Source organism: Mastomys coucha, unplaced genomic scaffold (assembly GCF_008632895.1).
Source record: "Mastomys coucha isolate ucsf_1 unplaced genomic scaffold, UCSF_Mcou_1 pScaffold6, whole genome shotgun sequence".
NCBI classification, from domain to species: domain Eukaryota; kingdom Metazoa; phylum Chordata; class Mammalia; order Rodentia; family Muridae; genus Mastomys; species Mastomys coucha.
The window spans coordinates 49042524-49064451 of NW_022196912.1; the positions used below are offsets into that span (position 1 = coordinate 49042524).

General features: G+C 47.3%; 1 protein-coding gene across 21 annotated transcripts in view; it reads left to right on the forward strand.

The window, feature by feature from the left end:
* The window catches only part of Atxn7l1 (ataxin 7 like 1), a 226933-nt gene that overhangs the window by 170624 nt on the left and 34381 nt on the right, over positions 1 to 21928 (forward strand). For 19 of the 21 annotated variants that reach the window (XM_031355676.1, XM_031355678.1, XM_031355691.1 and 16 more), the window contains one exon: positions 5736 to 5958. In XM_031355676.1, the coding sequence (XP_031211536.1) occupies positions 5736 to 5958 (223 nt within the window). Of the gene's footprint in view, positions 1 to 5735; positions 5959 to 17379; positions 17535 to 18641; positions 18760 to 21928 lie in introns of those variants that run through there. The other 2 variants (XM_031355677.1, XM_031355686.1) reach the window with 2 other exon arrangements.

The following is a 21928-nucleotide window of genomic DNA, read 5'->3' on the forward strand; positions in this document are numbered from 1 at the left end:
TTGATGGTGGTGGTGGTGGTGATTGATGGTGGTGGTGGTGGTAAGCTGGAAAAGAGCAGTATGCTGAGGGTATGGCCTAGACTTCCTGGTGAATTAAATGGGAAAAGGTAAAAGGGTTCATTTAGGCTTCCCTTCTTTGGTCCTGGGATCTCTAGCTCTAGCATAGCAGCTTCATGCTGATGTTTTCCCCTGCCCCTCCCCTGCTGAAATGTTCAGTGAGGGCTAGGCATCCTACTCCACAATTACCTCCTCCAGGCTTCTTTGTCTATAGCATCTTCCAAGATCAAAGTTGAAGAGATCCAAATTAAGACATGGGCTCCAAGGAACACTAAATGTCATACAGTCATCAGCAGTAGGAAAGGCCACTTGGGAAAGGCCGCATCCATTCCTGGGAGAACACAGAGAGCAGATGAAAGGGATTTAGAAAAGCAAAGAAGAGTTAAATGCTGATGTGCTGGTGTGGGAAGGGGAAGTGGGGTGGGGTTGGTAATTGGATGACAGCAGAAGACCCAGGTAGCATTATCCGGGGCTTATTGCACAGTGGCACCATCTGGGCTGTTTTCCTCCCACAGTACGTCAAGCAAGCACTATCTCTGAGTTACATCTCTAGCAACCCCTGGGTTGTTGTTGTTTTGTTTTGTTTTAAATTGCTATATTTATTCATTTTATTTTATGAGTTTTGCCTGCATGTATGAATGTGCATCATGTGCATGCTTGATGCCTTCAGAGGTCAGAATAGGGCATCAGATTCCTAGGAACTGAAGTTACAGATGGTACTAACCACCATGTGGCTGCTGAGACTCGAACCTGGGTCTTCTGTGAAAATAATAAGTGCTCTTAACCTGGGTCTTCTGTACTCTTAACTGCTGAACCATCTCTATACTCCCTTCCCCTTTTAAAGACTGGGATCTCACTATATTATCCTGGTTGGCCTGGAACTCTATATGGAGACCAGGTTTAAGTTCACAGAGTTCTGCTACCACTTCTGCCTCGATAGCACTAGGATTAAAGGTTTGCATCACCACACCTACCTACCCATGTTTTTAAATAAAATTTAATTCTTTTGAAAAAATAAAAGGCTCAGGTCCTAAAGAGATCCCCAGATGAATGTGCATTGCCTGGCTTTATGACTTCATGTCTAATTACTTTTCTATTGTGATAAGACCAAGGCAACTTAACAGAAAATGTTTAATTTGAGCCTACAGTTTCAATGTATTAGAGTCCATGCCGGCCAAGCAAGAACAGCTGAGAGTTTCCATATTCATCTACAAGTAGAAGGTGTGTGTGTGTGTGTGTGTGTGTGTGTGTGTGTGTGTGTGTGTGTGAGGTGGGGAGCAAGAGGAAGAGAGAGAATGGGAAATGGGAATGGCTTGAGATTTTTTTAAACCTTGAAACCCACCTGTAGTGACATATCTTCTCCAACAATGATCTTTCTAATCCTTCCCAAGCAGTTCCACCAACTAGGACCAAGTATTCAAATACAGGAGTCAATGGGAGACATTCTTACTCAAACCACCATACCTTGGGCAACTCACTGTCTTTCTGAGACTCAGGTTCCTCAGCTATAGAATGGAAAAACTGATAGGTCACTTAAGGAGTTATATATCTAAGTGCTATGTAAAGTAAATCTATGTAGTAGAGTTCTGGGCACGAAGATACTTCTTAATATACAGCTGATAGAACAAACAGTAAATAAAAGAAGTTAATAAGTGGCCAAAGGAGAAAAGTGGTGGGACCACTCCTAGATTGTCTGTGAAGGTCATTATTAATGTGTCGGATATTTAAATCTGTGTGGGTGGTCTCAGAGTGAAATTCTGATTTTTTTTTTTTTTTTTTTTTTTTTTTTTTTTGAGCAGGCAAGAACTAGGTAGGCACTTAGAGCATTTTAGCTTATGGTCTGGAAATAAGTATGTAGCAATGTAGCAGGAGATGTAAACTGACTTAGGCTTTCATATTGGGAATGTTGTATCACCTCAAGGAAAGGTCCTAAATCACTTTAAGTGCTAGTTTTTAGAATGCCAGACAGGAAAAGAGTAGCTAAATATTCTGCAATATGTTAATGACTGAGCATGGCAGCATGTGGGAATTAGATATGCATACACGCATAAAACAATGTTAGTTGAAGAATAGCCCAAAATATCAGTTGATTACAGTTTCATTAATACAGCTGCATACATTCACAAAGCCTGAGGAATTTGGGGGGAAAAGATTCTTCTCTCTAACATTGCTTAAGTCTGTAAAATATTTCCATAGTGAATGAGAAATAGAATGTCCTGCCATGACTTTCTGAACAGGGCAAGGAGAACTAGGATCATGATAGGGGTCTACCTAAGGCAGGCACTTGACCAAAACATGTTGGAAGCTTTGCTCACAGAAGGCTACCTGTAGAACAATGTCTTTTTGTAAGTAACAAAGACCCTGCTGTCTTTGATCACCATCCCCACCCTTCATCCAAAGACACAAGTATGTAAGGCTTCTCTAGGCAGGTCTTCATATGATGCCAGTGAGGGTCTTCCTGCTCATCCTGCCCTGCCTGGAACAGCAGTTCCACACATTTTCAAAAGTTTGCTTGCAGATCACCAATGCAGTGAAGCCCTGATGTTGAACTCCAGTCCCGCCATCTTTAATGTTTATGTAGCTTTTTCTCACTTGCCACAATAGGGGTCACACTTGCTCTTACAGCTCAGGAGACTGAAACTCTAACCTCTCTATGGGCTACTGTAAAAGAGTGATTTTATTTTTGGTCAACTTACTTCAGTAGAAAATTGCACACTTAAAAAATCACAGAACTTGATCTTCAGATCGCTTGTATGCAACTTGTTCTTTCCAGTGAGTGTTTAAGAAGGACTTATAGGGGCTGGAGATGCAACTTTAGTAGATAGAGTTCTTCTCTGGCAGGTACAAAGCCCTGGGCTTAATCCTCAGGACCACATAAATTAGGTGTGGCTCAGGCCTATAATTTCAGTACTTGGGAGGTTGAGGTTGGAAGATCTGAAGTTCAAGGTTACCACAGCTATGTAGTAAACTAAAGGACTTATGGCGGCTGAAAGTAAAATGTAAAACCAAGAAAAATCATTGATTTGATGTTTAACAGTATAATATGTGGCTACAACTACTCTATGAAGCTAATTTCATAATCACTAGTCCCCTTCCCATTCTTGTATTTTAATGATAATCTCTTGTCATTATTTCATTTTTAATTAACTTTTAATTAATGTTTAGCTTATACAAAGCATAACAAGCATCATACAGCATTTTCATGAATGTGTGTCTTTATGTGTTATTCTCATTCACTCCCGCCTTGCTACTTCTGCAGCTTTTAACCATTAATTTAGAAAAATAAGGATTTTGTTACTCAGTAATCAAAGGCTAAGGAGTAATGATTTGTATATGCCACTCCTTACCAGCTTTGAAGAAGCCAGTGAATGAAGGCCAGAAAAAATCATGGAAGAGCTGTAAATAAATAAAACTATTATTTTAGAGTCAAACACCCATGTCAGAAAGCAAAAAAAGGAAAAGAAAAGAAAAAGATAGAAAGAAAGGAAGGAAGGGAGAGAGAGAGAGAGAGAAATAGAGAGAGAGAGAAAGAGAGAGAGAGACAGACAGACAGACAGACAGACAGACAGACAGACAGACAGAGATTGCTTTAAAGGGTATTTCTGAAGGGCACAAAGTTCTAAGAAAGAGGGCTTAAAGGAAGAGGTCTTGGTTCTCGGTTCTGGTTCCATGGTGGCCACAACCAGGTCCCCCCTGTGGGCCTCATAAAGGAGATGAGACTAGATCTCTTGTATTACCCACACCTAACCTTTAGTGACTCTATGTTCTCCAATCTTGCTCACAGTACACCCTATTTCCTTCCTGAGAGGCAGTTGGGCCCATGGCCAAGGCCTTATTCCTCAAGCAGTCATTAGTCCTGACCTTGGCAATTACCTGGTCTCTCTAAGTTTCCAACAGCCAGTCATCTGTGGGGAAGGTAGACATGCTTGGCCACCCTCATAAAGGAGTTTATAAGGCCATACAATTTTACAAACAGTGAGTTCTTCCAAGGAAGAGCCTACTCACATAAGATTTATCAATACTCTGTAATTATTCCTATAACATCTAAGAACTGTGAGATATGAGCAGATACTAGAATGTATTGTATTCATAGTCAAGGTAGAAGGAGGCCTGAGAATCCATCTAGGAATCCACTTCATTTATAGATGAAGGTTTGGAAGCCAAGAGAGAGCTCAGCACTGAGAGAACTCAAACCTACCATAAGGGTGTTGGGATTCAGGGTGTGCTACCTCCCAGCCCTGTGCTCTCTCTACAGCATCAGAACACATCTTGGTTCTCAAAACCTTCAGTGATGGCTTCTGGGAATAAGTCATGCGTGCAGGGTTCACTCTGAGCCAGCAGAGAACAATTGCCCCACAGAATCATTCTGCAGAGATAGAATATAAACACTGGTCAGGTAAAACACCCAGAAATCAGATGATCCTCGAATACTGTAGCACCCAATTCCACACGGTCAACTTTGAGAGACCCTGACGGCCCATTGGGATGAGGGGTGGCAGAGAAACCCCAACCTGCTTTCTAAGGACACTCTGGCTTCTTTCTGACCCATCAGCTTCCTATTACAGCAGCCAGAAGTACTTCACCCAAAAGAAAACCCGTAACAGCTCTCAGCTGGAGGGGGAATGTGATCCACCATCTCTCCATTCCTCCGCCTTTATTGTCACCATCACTGCTGACTTGTAGATTTGTGATCTCTAATTCTTCCCATCAGGTCTTTTTCTGCCACATCATTCATTTCTTCAGCAAATAGTAATCACCTAATTACTTATAGGCACTGGAGAGCCAGAGGGGATTTAGGATTTCAGGAACACCCTCTAAGAGTTTAATATTTCTTTCCTGGAAGTGTGTACAAAGCTTTCAGGCACGTGGAAATGTACTCTTCTAGAGTCCTTAACTTTTATCAAACCCGTTACTCTCAAACTGTTAATGACCACCATCAGGGTATGTATCAGAACCTAGCTTCTTGAATCCAGCCCTGGTCATGTCTGTTTTCTTTCTGTTGGTCCAAGAACATGGGAGCTGGCAGGGTGTGAATAAATGAGGTGTCTCGGGCTGCTAGTACTTCCTATAGAAGCGCAGGAAGTGGTGCCTGCCCTCCCTAATCCATGCATCGTGAACTTCTATGAGCTTAAAGAGGCCACAGCTAGGATACATCAGCAGACTGTTCCATGCTGAGCCTCTCTGGGCCTTTAATGACTCTTGGAGACCCTCCCACCATGTTCACCACCGTCTTCCATGCTGCTCGTATGCTGGAGAATTCAAGCTAAGAGTTCTGTCCTGCCCACTGCCCCAGGAGACCTGAGTTGCCGTCTGGGGATCGGGTTGGTTTTGTGGTTGATCCACTGTGTCAGGTGACACCTGCTATTCCCCGTGGAAGTGGTTTTGCAGAAGGATAGAAATACCTCCCTCGAGAATCCCGGGGTTAGCTTAGCATGCCATTTGATACAGAAGTCCCGACTGCGGTCATTGTAAGTTGGCACTGAGGCCAACATCAGAGCAAACGTCAGAGGCTGTGGAGGTGCCGACCCTGCCAAGCAGAGGCCTGCTTTGTGCCTGTGGTATTCACAAGGAGTGTGTGTGTGTGTGTGTGTGTGTGTGTGTGTGTGTGTGTGTGTGTGTGAATATGGGATTCACTGGCCACGGATGCTGGGCTGAATTCTGTTCTTTCTCCCCTGTAGAGAGAAGACACAGTTCAATGTGCAGGCCTTGTCCCTCTCCAGCGTCTCCAGCCTCCAATTCCCGGACATCAGTAGCACAGGCAAAGCCGAAAGCCTGTCTCAGCGGCCATAGCGCTGTCAGCAGCACCTCAAAGCCATTTAAAACGCCCAAAGACAATCTCCTTACCTCCAGCAGCACACAGCACACAGTCTTCTCCACAAAGGGACCAAGGGATAAACCATGGTGAGTCCAGGGGCTGGGCAGCTGAGACTCTCTCTGCCCTCCCCACCCCGGCTTCGACTCCGGGTGTCATGTTCAGAAATCCGGGAGGTACTGAGGCAGGAACCCAGAATGACAGCACGAGGAGGCCAGCTACTAGTCTCTAGTAACTAGAGGGAGCACGGGGCCTTAAAAGTACTATGTGTCTCGACAAAGAATGGGAGTACATTTGAGAACCGAGCTGTATGTGTGTGTCTAAGGAAAGAAAACAGGGAAAGCTTCCTCCATTATGTTTGCCTCTCAATTTTCTGCCCCAATGAAGAGAAACACTGGTGTAAGCAATCAAGGCGCAGACTGTCAGTCCACGGAGGGAGAAGAGAAGGGAGGAAGCTATGCTGGTGCCCCAGCCCTGGAATCAGTCTCCCTCCCCCACAGAGCTTTTGCTCCCCATCCCCCCACCCCAAGGACACTGGGTCTCTTAAAACTAACTGTAGGGCAGAGAGAAAGGGAAAGTCACCCCTTTGATGGGGAGTCTTTACCAAAAAGACACATAAAGATTCCCTATGGGCCCAACAAATAGGAAATCACACTGAGAATAGGAGGGGCTTGGGACTAGCTTGTCACCGCTTCATCTTCCAGGCCTCCTGAAGACAGAGAAGGGACAAGTGAAGACTGTGTCTAATTTATGTGTTTAAAGAGAAATGCTGTTCATTAATTAATGGTAGTTAATTGCACTTAGTGTCCTACCCGGGAAGGCTGTGGAATACAATCACCCATCAATGGGGCAGGCACTGTGCGCTGGAAATTATGATGACTTGTAAAGAGCTAATTATGCCAGATCAATGAAAGAGCCTCAGGTGATAGTGGGAGAGGTTGGAACAGGGACTTGGCGGCAAGCGGATCTGATTCGTACACTAGCTGCGTTCTCTGTGGGCCACTGGAGCATAGATCTATCTTGTGTAATGAAACAGTTGCTTTAGGAGAGCCTGGATCTAGAGTAATAGTTGGTGATCTGTGATCAGTTCGTAGCAGTGTGGACCCCTCAGGCCCTCCTCTCCATGCCCCCCAGAGAGCCAAGGGCTTGACTGCTGAGGAATTATTCCCTGTGAACGGGTCCCTTTGCTGGGTGACCTTGGGCAAGTCTTTTGATCTTGCTGTGCCTCGGTTTCTTGTGCTGTAAAATGGATCTAGTCATAGAAAAGCTCTGTTCCATGGGATGCTGTGAGGATCCAGTAGCCCCTTCATATGGCAGCAAGTTCAAAACATGGGTCAGAGTACACGCACATTGCATGTTTAAGGATCATTACCATGATCATTTACACTTCCATCTCTGCCGGAACCTCATAACCTGGGATTAAGATGGAGGAGCTCAGCCAGCTGGGGCATCCATCATTAGGGAAGTGGCTCTTCAGAGAGAGGTATGGTGGTTGGGGTTTAAGGGCTAGACTGTGTAGTGAGACCCCGTGTGAAAAGTAAAAAGCTGCAGATTCAGGGGAAACCATGGAAATGGAAAATGGTGAAATAACTTATTCAGGCTGAGGGGTGTTGCCCAGTTGTAAACGCATTTACCTAGCGTGAGTGAGGTCTCCAGCACTAGACAAGCAAATAAAGAAGAGTCTGGGAACGACCTACGGACAAATGTAAGGAAGGTGAAGATCCCCGAGTGAGGATACTACAAAGCGAGCTCACCTTATGAAAGGGCAGCTGAGGGGTCGCATGGTCTCACATCACTCCGTTCTCCCAAGAGGCCACTGTCGGGGAAACTGCTGCGTTAAGTCAGTTTCAGCACTCAGCCGAGTCAACCCTCTCAGCACACTAAGACCCGCCACGGGCAAGGCGCCTTCAGCAAGGGGCATAAAGTGCTGTTGAAGCAATCGGCCAGATGTGTTAACTGGGAGGAGCAGAACTGACAGCGTGAGTGTACCACAGTTATCAGACTAGCTCACATGGCGGGAGCTGTGCAGTCCGCAAATGGCACGTGGCCATCCTGCACACGGGACAGGGTGCCAACCCATCAGCATCCACGAGGAGGAATGCTACAGCAGTGCTGGTCTAGCACCCACCGAAGGCCTGAAGAGTTCATTGAGAGCCACGGGTCTTTAGTTCTCATTGAAAAGCAGAAGAAACTGGCTCCTGTGTCGATGGAAGATAACAACCACGGTCGTGGCAGTGAAGTAGATGCACTCGCCAGCAGGGGGCTATGGTGGGCACTCGCCAGCAGGGGGCTATGGTGGACAGGTGGACCAAGGGTTAATAAGCGCTCTGGGGAACAGCATGGAAGGGAGCAAGCAAATCGAATTCAAAGTCAGGCTCTGCCATGGACTTTCTGTGTGTCCTTGAGGCAGTCACTTAGCACCCCTTGTCCCATTTTAAGCCTGAATTCCAAATCACAATTACCTCAAGTTCCCCATTACCTATTAAATAAAAGTGAGCTCACAGCAGCAGTTTACTCACTGGGCCACCTCCCAACCCCCTAAGTAGATATAGTAAAGGTGTGTCGGGACTAGAGAGATTTGGCTCAGCAGTTAAAAAACACTGGCTTCTTTCCCAGAGAGCCTGGGTTCAATTCCCAGCACCCACGTAGCAGCTAACAACTGTCTGCAATTCCAGAACTCTAATGTCCTTTCTCTTCTGGCTTTTGAGGGTGCCAGGCACACAGGTGGTACACAAACGGACACACTGGCAAAACTCCCACCCACATAAAATAAAATTTATAGACAAATTTTAAAAAATGCATGTTGGCCTTCAGAACTTTCTACATACATACTGAAATGTGTATGAAACTGAAAATTTTATTGCCCCGTGATAGACTGAGGAGTGGTTGAACTGTGACCTCGTCTGGTAGGCCTTTTTTTAAGCCATCTGCCTGGGTTGAATGCCCTTCGGCTGTGCCTTATCCTATCTTATCATGTTTAACTTTGGATTCCCAAGGCTATCCCTTATAGTTGCACAGGCTGTACACCAGGGGATGAAGACCGTCAGTTCTTTGTGTGGACCACAGGTTTTGTTTTTTTGTTTTTAACTTGCACAAAGCTTTCTATCTAGCATTAGTGGGCCCTGTGCACCCTTGGTGATTATTGTAGAGGGCACATAATTATTAGTGTAGGTGTCCATTAAATGCTGAGTGAAGGTCAGAGGCATGTTCTAATACCAGGGGAAGAGAGCAGGGAAAGCTAGTATAATAGGTATTAATGGGTCATCAGATTTGAAATAGGGAATTTAGGACCAACTCACAGAGGGTCTTCATGTTGATGGTAGGGCTCACTCACTCTTCATTTAGTAGGCAGTAAGGAAGCTGGAACCTTGGGAGACCCGTGATTTAGAATCACAAGCTATTCAGGCATAAAAATGAGACCCGACATGCTAAGTCGCTGGCTCAGAACCATACAGCAAATCTATGCAGGGCTTTGAACTTGCCTCTCTTGCCTCTAATTCAGTAAACGCTCATGGAGACCTGAGTTCAGCTTCCCATCATCTACATTAAAACCAAAACAGAAAAAGAAAAAAAAAATGGGGCTAGGCCAGGGAGATGACTCTCTTGGTAAAAGGTCTGTCACACACGCATGAGCACTTGAGTTCCCAGTCCCAGAACTCACATAAAAGTTGGATACAGCAGTGTGTGTCCAGTGATGGGGGAAAGGGGTATAAAGGCAGATCCCTAAAACTCATTGCCAAACCAGTCCAGCCAAATCAAGGAGTCCCTGATTGACCCAAGAGGTCCATCTTAAAGGCTAAAGTGAAGGCAACCAAGGAAGATGCCCAGCATGAACCCTGAGCCCCTAAATGTACCCACAAACATGTGCCCACACTCACACAAACACATACATATAACATGCACACATGCATACATACACGCAAAAAGAAAAGAAGCAACCACCTCAGACCCGGCTGATCAGCTTCCATTGGGCTAAGTCTCTAGGGAGAAAAAAGCCTACTTTATATGTGGTCAGCTGTGGGTCTTACCGCTTTCTGCAGCCCAGGCCATAGCCCAGGACTGTAAAAGAACACCGTACACAGATGGCTAGCCTAGGAAAAGCTCAAAGTTCAAAGTTAAAATTCTGGGCTGGTGGTGCAGCTCGATGGGAAAGTGTGGGCATCCCATGCCTGAGGGCCTGGGTTCAGCCCCCAGCACCCCAAAACTGAAGAAAATATAGTTGCCACTGAGTACATATCATAAAGTAAAAAAATCCTAAGTTAGACCCTAAGTACAAGACGACTATAGTAAGGAGTTGGACACAGAAAACAGAGCTCAAGACGTGATTTCAGGCTATGTCTGTTTTGTCACAATAAAAAAATACTTATTTTTCAGCAAGTGGGAAGGATATCGTAGGCAAAGGGCTCAGAATGGGCAGAAGCATTTGCACAGGAGGAGAGGTAGGCTCTGAATCCAAGGAGGCATGAAGTCCCACTGAGAGTGCAGCAAATTCAGGACCATAGAAAAAGGACCTAGAGAAATAAAAGAGTAGTTTTCAGTTCTAAAGTCTCCTTAGCAGGCAGCAGTATCAAGGAAGGCTGGGGGAACATTCTGGAAGCATTGAGAAGAGTGAGGATATCGCCACATTGTCCAAGTGAGGTACAGTAAGAGCCTGAGCTCAGGGTGGTGGCACGGTGAGGAGGTGGCACGTCCATGGGAGAGGACTCACGGGTGAGGGCTAGTATACACACACATGGCACTGGACTACTGGGGAGGACTTAGGATGACGGTGGTACTTCAGACTTGAATGGCTGGCTTACTGTTTCTGCCCCTTTCTCAAATGGAAGAGGGTCAGCTCCATCAGAATCGGTATGTTCCGAAGGGTCTGAGAAAGACCTGCAAAGAAGTAGCTGGCAGGCACTGAATATTTAGACTTTGGGGTCAAGAGAGTGGTAGGGCTGGAACAGAAGTATGAGAGCCGTCCATATAGACAGGACATCATCACTGTCGGTACAGAGGCAGGACCTCCCAAAAAGGGATGTGTTGAGAAAAGAATGAAGGCCAAAGATAGGGCCCTTGGAAATGGGACAGGAAGGGGAGCCTCTGAAGCAAGGCCTGCTCAGCCTACTGTTCTGCTGCATCCTGTCCCCCTCTTCCTGGTCCAAGTCATAGTCATTGTTATCACCTGTTCACTGGTCACTCTGTCCTTAGTCCCTCCTCATCCACTTTCTCCTGGCCAGCAACCCAATACACTGCCATCTGCTCTCAGTCCATGACTTACGGTGTTTGCTTGTAATGCCCTCTCCCATGATGCTCTCTGTGTATGTTCCATCATACATTCCACTTCCTTCGTTCCTTCTGCTCATGGGGTAATGATGGTGCCCCCAGCGTGGTGGCCTGTTGGCAGTTGTGCAAGCAAGAGGCCACTGTGACAAACACTTCTGGAACTGACTGTCACACAGAACTAGATGGGTCCATTGAAGGGGACCGTGTGATTTCCCAAAGGCAGTGACCTTCTGTCAGGAAGTGTTTGGAGTGGCGGTATCCAATGGAAACACAGTGTGTGCCCCACATCTCATTCTAAAGCATCAGCCACCTTGAAAAAAAAAACTATGAAATTAATTTTCTACAATACATTTTCTTTAACCTGATACAACTACAATATTATCGATTCAACATACAGTTAGTAAGTTAGTTCGCATTCCTGGCCTCACAGCCAGCTCATCCCGCCCTCCCAGTTGAAGTCCTGTGCATCTTTTACCTTTGTGACAATCTAAGTTTACAGGAATATGTATTCCATTGCCAGATGTCATTAAGAACTAGAAACTGTCTGGCAGAGTTGCAAACTCAAGTGGTCCTAAACACACTTAAACTCCGTAATAACTGAATCCGGTTTCTTTGCTTTAAATTGCTGTGAATTTAAATATTTAGAATTCCATTCCCAGCCGCCATCACACTGCACGAGCTGAGTAGTCACTGGTGGCTGCCATCAGAGAGCTCAGCCCTTGCTGTGTTTCTGAGTGACCCCGCGTGGGGACCTATGGGTCTTGGATTTACAAGTGCTTTGGCTGTTCTTGTGAAATGGAAGGAACACACGGTCCTTAACTGTGTTAGCCTGGTGTTCTGGACCTGTAGTGGGAACAGCAGGGAGACCCGTAGAGAATGTCCAGCCAAAGGGCCCTTCCAAATGAGTTCTCAATTGACCCTTAAGGCCACCGAAGCACACAAGATTGCCTCCCTACAGGGTTGGCAGACTTGACATGGAATTTGACAGCAGGTGTCAGGATCTCCCTTCACAAGTAGCTCAGGTTTGAATGCATAGCTATAGACAGCACCTCTGAGTCAGGCTGATCTCTGAGTATTTTCACACTGAATTGAGTAGTCTGCGGTTATATGATTTTGCCCTTTCGATGGCTTAGTAGGGAGAAGGCTGGACTTGGTAGTTCATGTGTTTAGACCCAGTGCTTCTGAGGCACAGGCTATCTGTGTCTGTATAGTGAGTTTCAGGCCAGCTAGGGCTGCATGGTGAGACCCTGTCTCAAAAATTAAATAAACAAATGAACATAGAAAATTTTAAAAGAAGAAAGGGGAAGGCTAGTGAGATGGCCTAGTGAAATGCTTGCCACACGCTTGGTGACCCGAGTTCTGTTCTCAGAGCTAGCTCCACAAAATTGCAGACTTCCATACAAACCCTTTACCACACATGTGCCCACAGACACAGTGAGGAGAAGGGGAGACATGGGGACAAGGAGCCAGGTCTGGTAGTACAGGCCTGTAAGCTCAGCTACTTGTGTGTCCGGGTCAGGAGGATTAAAAGTTCAAGGTCTGCCAGGGCTCCAGAGTGAGTTTAAAGCCAGACTGGACAACTTAACAAGACTCTGCCCCTGAAGTACGTTAGGGGAGGAGCTCAGCAATAAAGTGTTTGTCCAACATGCAGGAGGCTTTGGTCACCAGCATTACAAAAAAGAAAGAGGAAGAGGAAAACGGGGGTGGGGGTTGGGGGGGGAAGAGGAAGACAGCATCGCCATGCCATTAAATCTGTCTCCTTCGAACTGCCTGAGAATTCACATAGCAGTGTGCTAGTCCTTCACTTGTAGCTCCCTGAGCTCTCTCCTCTAGTTTACCTGCCTGTTAGAAATCACTCCTGAGGAAGTCAAAAGCGACAGAGTCCCTGGCTAATATCCCTGTAGTCCACAGTGACACAGGGATGTGGGCAAATGATTTAGTTAGTCCCTGAGCAAAAGACAACTAGGAATCTATAAACAGTCCCAGCTCATGAAACCCATGATCCCAGCCTTCAGGATGCTGAGGGGGAAGATGACTTGAGCCTGAGCAAGACCCCATCTCAAGAAAGAAAGGGGAAACTATGGTTGTTGGGCCTTTTGAGCCACATTGACCATTTCATCCTTCGTTATGAGTCTCTGCTCTGCCAGGGACCTGGCTCTGGCAGAGTGACTGCCAGCCAGGATAACTTTCCCAGCCACTGTCCCTTCCCACTACAGCCAGCCCTGGCGAGGAGATAGAAAACTAGAATCCACTGTCATTTGCTGATGTGAGCAGGAGGCAGGGCAGAGTTGGGAAGAGCTTTTCCTCCCATGGATGGCTTGATGCCTTCTCCTTGGGCCTTATCAACCTGCAAGTGTGTGTTGAATGCTAAATATGCTCCACTATTAAAAATGCAGGAGATGAGCCTGCTGTTCCAGAAGGAAAATGAGCCAAAGCAGAAGAAAAATCAGCAGGCTCCTGGCCTCCCTGTGCACACCCTACAGCACAGTGGGGGAGGGGCTCCCTCTTTCCAGACGGCCCCTCCCAAAATGCTTGGAAATGGGAGGTGAGTCTTCTGGGAAAGAGGGGACATGTGGGAGTTCATGTGTCCTGAATGTCTTCCCAGTGTTTTATGGAGAGGACCCAGCCAGATGCCTGTGGGAGAGACTTAGGGCTTAGCTCTTCTAACCTAGTGCTGGTGTGAATTGGGGTTGATTCCCAGGAGCCACAGGGACTCATATCAGGGCATCCATGCAGGCTGTGAAAGCCTTGCCTTTCCAGTACATGCCCTCCCTACACACCCACACACCCACACACCCACCCACCCACACACACACACACACACACATACTGTGCTGCTCAGAACTCATCAGTGGCTTTCAGTTGTTTGCCTACAGAGACAGAGAGAATATGAATGAAAAGGAATGAATGGGAGTGTTTGTTCTGAATGTGTTTGTTCTTCTCTGAAGTAAATAGGAGCAGCTGGTCACAGAGTCCCCGGCCATTTTCTTGCTGTGTTCTGCTGACTCCTTAAAGGGAGAGCCTGGGCATGGGATCCCAGGATCATTTCAGGAGTCTGCTCTCATCCCTCCCTGTCAGGGACATGGAAGACATTCTTTAAGGATTCCCATCCCTCTCCTGGATCCGAACTGGCATTAGGGCTTGAGGAGACTTTAATGTCCTGGCCTTGGTAAGCAGGTAACAGGGCTCTCTGAAAGGACATCTTACAGCTCCAGTAGTGGGAGCCAGTGACCTCTGGTGGCCAGAAAGGGAAGTGTTCCCACTTGCTACTCCTGAGTATAGGCAGTGCCAAGCTATTGCCAGGGACTCAGTCCTCCACAATCCACCTAACCCCCAGACCTTAGCCCCACCCTCAGTGGCCTTCATGCCGTTTCCGCAATGATGTGAATCTTGATGACCAGCCATCCAAATTGTGTGTCCATGGTTCTTAGTTATGGGACGATGCACTGATAGGTTTGATGCATTTGATAGGGTCCCTGAAACCTTGAGTGGGCCTGAAGCCCATTGGACCCACAGCTCTTCCCAGGGGCAGCCTGGGCAGCCTCAGATGCCCTACTATATCCAGACTACCCTCCAGCTTGCTGATTCTACCACAGTCCTAGGGTACTAGGGCTCTCCAGGAGTACTTAGCACCCCTTGATCTCTTGGTGGTTCTGGGGGCCCCTTTTAAGCTCCACACCCTTGGAAGTTCAGAATTGGAGAGAACTGTGGAGAACAGGGTCTCCTTCATCCTGCTGAACAGCCTGGAGGTGCACAGGTAGCCTCCCCCAGAAGATAAGGTTCCCTGGAACATCAGAGTCCCCCGACACTGCTGGACTGCAGGCATTGTCTTATGTTAATAGGCTGAGTTTCCTGCTTACTCCTCTCCTAGGAAGCCCCATCCAGGTGTAAGCTGCGGTGACTCACCCAAGCTTGGGCGTGCCTAGGGATTGAGAAGCAGGATGCAGAGCCCTGGACAGGGGGTCTCTGAGTATGGAATGACTCATTCCCTTCTTCCATTTTTCCTCTCCACTGTACTCCCAGGATTGGTCTTCTCTGGGTGAGTTTGGAAGCCATCTGCTCCCACCTGTCCACTGCCTCCCACTCTGTCCATTGCAACCCCTAGAGACAGAAGAGACAAAAAGTTTCTGATGGTGACCATGGCTTACACCCCAGGAGGGCCCGTGAGAGAGTGAATGGTGTGGCTCTCTCTCCTCTGTTTCACCTCAACCTCGAGGCTGTGCTTCGCACCCAAGTAACCCTCCAAGCCCATTACCTCCTCTAATCGTTTCGAATGTCATACCTTCCTTTCACTAATAGGGAAACTGAGGCAGGCCTGGGGGGCTGAGATATGTTAGTCGGGTCTGTCCCACCAAGGATGGAGGGACGAGTTAAAACCCAGGCTTCCTCACAAGCCCTCGTCTTGTTGCCCCCTCACAAGGACAGAAGCCTGTAGGAGCTTGCTGGGACCTGACAGCTAGGAAGCTGTATGGATTACTTTCTGGTGGGAAAGCAGCCAGCCGCTGAAAAGGCAGGATTCAGGGACAGGGCACCTCTACAGTCAGTGAACTTTCCAGAACTGATTGACAAGGCTCAAACCCTCAGTTCAGCCCCATTTGGTATGTCTGGAGGATGTTTATGCTCTCTCTCTCTCTCTCTCTCTCTCTCTCTCTCTCTCTCTCTCTCTTTGTCTCTGTCTCTCTTTCTCTCTCTTTCTGTGTGTGTGTGTGTGTGTGTGTGTGTGTGTGTGTATGTACATGTGGAGGCCAATGTCAGGTGGCATCAGGTGGCATCCACTTGTTTTTGTTTTATCTTGAGACAAGGTCTCTTATTGGCCTGAGACTCACCAAGTAGGCTTTGCTGGTGGGCTGGTGAGCCCCACAGATCCTGTTCCAAGTTGTCCTGTAGTAGTATCGCAGGCATGTTTTACCACACCCAGCCTTTTAGGTGCATGCTGGTTATGAAAGTTGGGTGCTCAGATTTACACAGCAAGCGCTTTATGAGCTGGGCTTTCTCTGTACGCAGCCCCTGCTCCTCACCCCTTTCTACAGTTCATCCAGGTCAGCTTATTCAAACTCCCGGGTTCACACACACGCCACACCTCTAACTTGTCTCAGGGAGAAAAACCTCATCTGCCTTCCTTTATGACTAATCATCTTCGCGATGGAGTTGAGAGGCTATGCTTTGTAGCCCATAGTCCATTGCTGGTGAAGATGTTGTCCCCTTCATGGCCAACAGGGGCGCTTGATAAGCTTTCCACACATCCCACCTCCTGCCAACCACTTTGCTGCCAGGACCACTCACCGCCCCCAGCAGCCGTGTGGTCTGAATGCATTTCTCAGTTTACTGAGGGTGTGTTGTGTGGGAGAGAGTCCAGACCACGCAGAGAGTGATGGTGCATGGTGTTGCCGTTTTCACTTCTCTGCCACAAGATAATAATGGATCAGCCCAGTAGATTTTCTTATTTACAGGTCCTTTTTAGTTTGCTAGAGGTATTTAAAAGCTGGCTTCTTGAACATTTTCCCAGATGCCTCAAAAGCAGGGTAAAGGGGGATTTCCCACTCATCAGGTTACATGTGGTGCCTACTATATCTGTTGCAGCAGGGTAGGATTCTGTAGCTATTCTTTATACGAAGTCTTAGTGACCACCTGATTCTTAAACCTGCCAGACCATCCCTAGAATTTCTTCAACTTAGAGGGTTCCAATTAGAAATGATTTCCTGGTGGCAGCCTTTCCCCAACCCCTCAGTATTTGTACAAGTGCCAAGCAGAATTCCTACTCTAGGAGTATGTTAAAAGAGCTAAATTCCTTTTTATTGGGATGATTTGATGCTGCTCCCACTTGGGAGGAAGGAGGCTGGGTGCGATGGGCTATCCGGGGGTCTGCTAATAAACCAGACACTCTCCAAACTCTGCCAGGCCTCTCATATAGGCATGCCGATCTCTGTCAAATGAGGCGGTGGAAGAGATCAGACAGCCTCGAGTTCACATCAGACACATAACCCACAGCACAAATACCATATGTCCTCACACTCCTGTCTGTCAAATCTGTCTTTACCCCACTTGTTAAGTGGAGAAAGGCTGGCAATAGTTTTCGCAAACCTACAGACTTTCCGGACCATTCTCTTCAGACATATCTGTTGACTATAGAAGAATAAGTCATGACCAGCGTGAAAGCATGGCCGGCAGGGGGCAGCTGGCCCTGTCGCCCAACAGTGACTCTCACAATGACACCGTCATGATTCTCCACCTCTGCTCTTTTGCAGACATCACTGGGCAGGGAGGGGAATCTGCTTGATGCCAAGAGAACCATTTTTCTTAAAGCCAGAAGACCTGCCTTGGTCTAGAAAGATCAATTCAGACAGGCCAAGCACACGGGAAGAAGACATGGGGAACCAAAGCAGCACAAGAGAAACAGAAGGTAGACACCTCCCTGTGGTACCAGGGGTTGAGGGAGGGCCCATCTCCACACTGCAATGCCTTCCCAGGCCTGAGAGGAGGACATAACGAGGCGATAAAGGCTCCCAACATCCTCGACATAGCTGGAATGAGCCACAGCCCTGGGCTCCCTGAAAGAGTTTGTGCCAAGCCCACAAAACAGGCGTTTTGAGAACAGCACGGGCTTCATGGGGGAATCCTCTTTTCTTTTTAAACACAGCACCTCAAAAGGAGGATAGTAGTGCATTTATAAATGCAATGAAGGATGAAAACAGAGGAAGTATCCATCCCTCGAGGTGGAAGGGGAAGGACTTTGGGTTTTTTTTTTTTTTTTTTTGGCTCCCTTCCCAGGCTTGTTTATCTTCTTCACACACACAAACACACCACACACACACACACACACACACACACACACACACACACACAAGTTCCTTGTTCCTTGCCAGTCTGTGTTCTGGGTGCTGCTGCCTAGCCAGCTCCTACCAAGTCCTCACCACCCATAAGAGCTTCATTTGCTGCGGTGGCAAGCAGAGACGATGGGAGTTGGCACTCTGTGAAATCAGGGTAGGAATATTTGGCTGCTTTGGAAGTGGAGGGGAAAAAAATAAATAAAACTGTATGTACTTCAGGGCTTACCACCACCTGAAGGAGCCACACCTCGTTGCCTGCCTGAGGCTGACACATTGCTATCTAGGAAGGTGGTGGTAGGGAAGTATGGGGACTGGAGAGGAGAGCAGCCGCAGGCAGTCCTGAGCTGGTGGCTGGCTGCACAGGTGGCGGCAGGTAAGTGTGGAAGAGCTTCAAATATGAACCCGCTCTCTCCCACTAAAGAAGATGGAGGGCTTGGGGCCTGTTGTCTGTCACTGTGTGGCACCTTCTTGTGCTCGTTTATGCCCTTTGTCCTGAACTTCTGGGTCTTGGGCCGGTAATAGCGGAGAAAGGAGTCTGGCTAGAATGTGTACTGTGCCGAGTGTAGGGATGTCAACCTTGTGAGTCTTCCCCCTCCTCTCAAGGTATTTCTGGTCCTTCTCACTGTCCCACTGTCATAGAACTGCCTACTTTTCTGCTTTCCCTCACCTCCCTTTCTCAGGCTTGGCCCAAAGGCAGGTCCCCTGTGAGAAGCCCACAGCTTTTACTGGCGAGAACAGCAACCCAGGAAAAGTACCAGGGACAGCTCCCATGTGCAAAGTAATTCTTTCCTCTAGCTGGTGAGTTATCAGAATTCCTGTTGCAAAGATTTTATCCCCTCCTCTTTCTTCTGCTGAAACGGGGGGCCTGCTCACATAACACCCAGGATATTCGCTTGGTGGCTACCTCCCTTAGGCCTCCCGAGGCCTTTAGGATTCTCCACTGGGTTCTTTTGTGGAAGCATTTTCCATTCTTCATGTTTCTTCTGGTGGATTCCATCTCTAGATCCTGCCTGTGGTTATTGGTATCAGAGTCCCTGATGAAGTTCTAGAAGCATCAGTGATACCGTAGAAGAAAGTCCATATTAGGGGATCAAATAAGAGATCAGGAAGTAGCCAGGCTGGGCAGTTACGTAGTTAGGAAGCAACTACCTCGAGCTAGCTGCCATGTTGGCTGTAATGTCAGCTCAGTGCACCTGTGTTCATGTGGCTGCCTCGCAGAACACATTTGACAACAAGCTTTGGCTCTTGAGGAGGCACACAGACTGCGCTGTGAGCATGGGGGACACGGGGCAATTGTTCTGGATTATCTCATCCCAGGCATCACTCTGCTGAAGTCAGGAGCACTTCAAACAGAGACTGGAGGCCTTTCTGTGTACTCTGCCTTGCTTCTGCAATAAGAACCAGATCTGCAGCTTGGAAGTCTTCATTTCCTTTTGTGAAGTAACATGGCACATGTGTATGTGTAATACATAGCTCTCTATGTACACAACATATATATAATATATATGTGTGTAATATATGTGCATATATAACATATATGTATATTTATACACATACATACTCACAGACTTGCTGAAGTATAATTTAGGTTGCATGAGTTTTGTGACTTGTGAAGTTGTTTCTTGGTACTTTTAAAGAGGATGGTAAAAATGTATAAAATAAAAGTTACCACCTTAACCCACTTTTAATGCACAGTACTGTTGAGTATAATCACACTGTTTCACACCCAACATATAGCCTCTTTTCATTTTGCAAAACTCTCCCCCCAAGTCCCCTCCCCTCCCCCACCCCCACCCCCTACTCCCTGTTCTGCCTTCTGTCTACGTGACTATAGCTACTGTGGATGCCTTGTGTTGTTTCACTCAGCTTACTGTCCTCAAGGTCCAGCCATTGTCAGGATTTCCTTCCCTCAGAAAGCTAAAGATTAGACATCCATGCGTTACATTAGTAGCCCTTTCATTTGCTTCCACCTTCTGGCTGTCACAAAGAAGCCGGCCATGAACAAGAGTGTAAAGACACCCCTTCAAGACCTCATTTCTAAACCAGGAGGCCTGTGAGAAGCCTGTAATCTCAGCCCTTGGCAAGTGGAGGCAGGACGATTAGGAGTTCAAGGCCAGCCTGGACTACTTGAGACAATTTTCTCAAAGGGGAAAAAAGGTCCTGATTCTGTAATCTGAGCTTTTTTGAATTGAAGAAATGAGTCGAGAAGAATTATATTTCATAACTTTCCCATAGCGTTGCATTTTCTGCCATCATGGTATCTTTTTATATTCTTAGTCTGTTTTCTGCTTCTATGACAAAATACCACAGACTGGGTGATTTTATAATGAACAGGAAATACATCACATGGTGTCAGGGCTCAGGAGTCCGATAACAAAGTGCTGTCATCTGGTGAGGACCTTCTTCCTGAGGTGCAGCGTGGTGGCAGAGGGTATCAGCTGATGAAGACCAGGAAGACTAAGAGCTTAGCTCTCTCTCCTTTTACTATATAGCTACCAGCCCCACTGTAGACAGAGAGAAAAACACATACACGCACGCACGCATGCATGCATGCATGATTTCATCTAATTCCAATCACTTCTGGAAGACACTCCCCCTTCTAAACATCAGCATGTGCATCTGGAGACTTAAGTTTCAAAACAAATGTTGAGAGATGCACTCAAGCCATTGCAGACCCGAATGCTGATTTCACCAGGGAGCGTCTATATGGCTTCTGAGCACACTCCCACCCGAGAGAGTTTCTGGGGCTGTTCTTCAGCTATGAACAAGTGAGCACTTAGAGAACTGCCACTGAACAGACAGTTTAGCCCCGTCTCTATGACTCCAACATTCTGATCACTGGTAGAATCCGCAAGAGCCCTTGCCGCTATTCCCATTTCCCATCTCACAGACTTGAAATCCCAAACCTCCTTTCTGCAGGCCAAGAATGTAACACATGGCCCACGGGGAAAGTCTAAAATGTTGAGCCCCAGTTGGTTCTCCCGCAGTGTGCCCACTGGCAAAGACCTACAGCTAACGTCTGTGGTCCTGTTTCAAAATCAGAAGGGTGGCAGGGAATGACGAGTTGCTGAAATAATTTCGTGAACAACTTGATCAAAGAAATGATCTGTGAACATGCCTTAGAGAATCGAGAGGCAGCCATGTGGACAGATAGGATTCCTCCCTGCCAAAAACAGCCTCTGTTTCATGCCCTACATTGTCTGCAGGCATGCGAGAGCCATATTCTCCATCATTTGGCATTCAAACAGCTAAGCCATCTCCACTCTCAGCTCAAAAGATGATTGGGGAACTGAAATGTTAGCAGTCTAGCCTCCTGCCAGGAGAAAAGGGAACCTGGTTCAGAGACCAAAGCAAAACTTATTCATCTCATCTTTCAAGACACAGAGACACATCTCCCCTTCCCCCCACCCCCACCCCCAGACACAGGGTCCTCCCCGCATTAAAGAGCAGCAGAAATCAAATGCACATCCGTTACTGGGAGCTAGCAGGGGAGTGGGGCGAAGGTGACAGATTCTAAAGAGTGAATGCACACCTTTGTGCTCTCTCCTTCTTAAAATTCATCCTCTCACCTGCCAGTCTGGAGAACTGCCTATTTACATAACTAGCTGCCTAAAATGGAATATTGGATAATGGTACACGGCGGCTCACTCAATTTGAGCCCATCCTTGGGATGCGAGCACTACCCAGAAGCCCTCCGACAGCATGGTGTGCCCCTCGCTGGACTGCAGCCATGCTCCGTGTGGTTCGAGCCTGTCAGTACTAGGGAGCTAAGCAGATGTCAGGCCCGGATGGGGCTGGGGTGGGGTGGGGGGGCTCTCACGAGCAGGAGAATGGGAGGGGGACCCGATTCCACAGTGGCAGGCTTTCTGCAGGGCACAGACAGCTTGTCTTCCTGGGCTTCACAGTGGTGGCCTTGTTTTGCCCAAGGTGCTGTGTCAGAGAGAAAGTACATAGAGGGCCTGAGGGG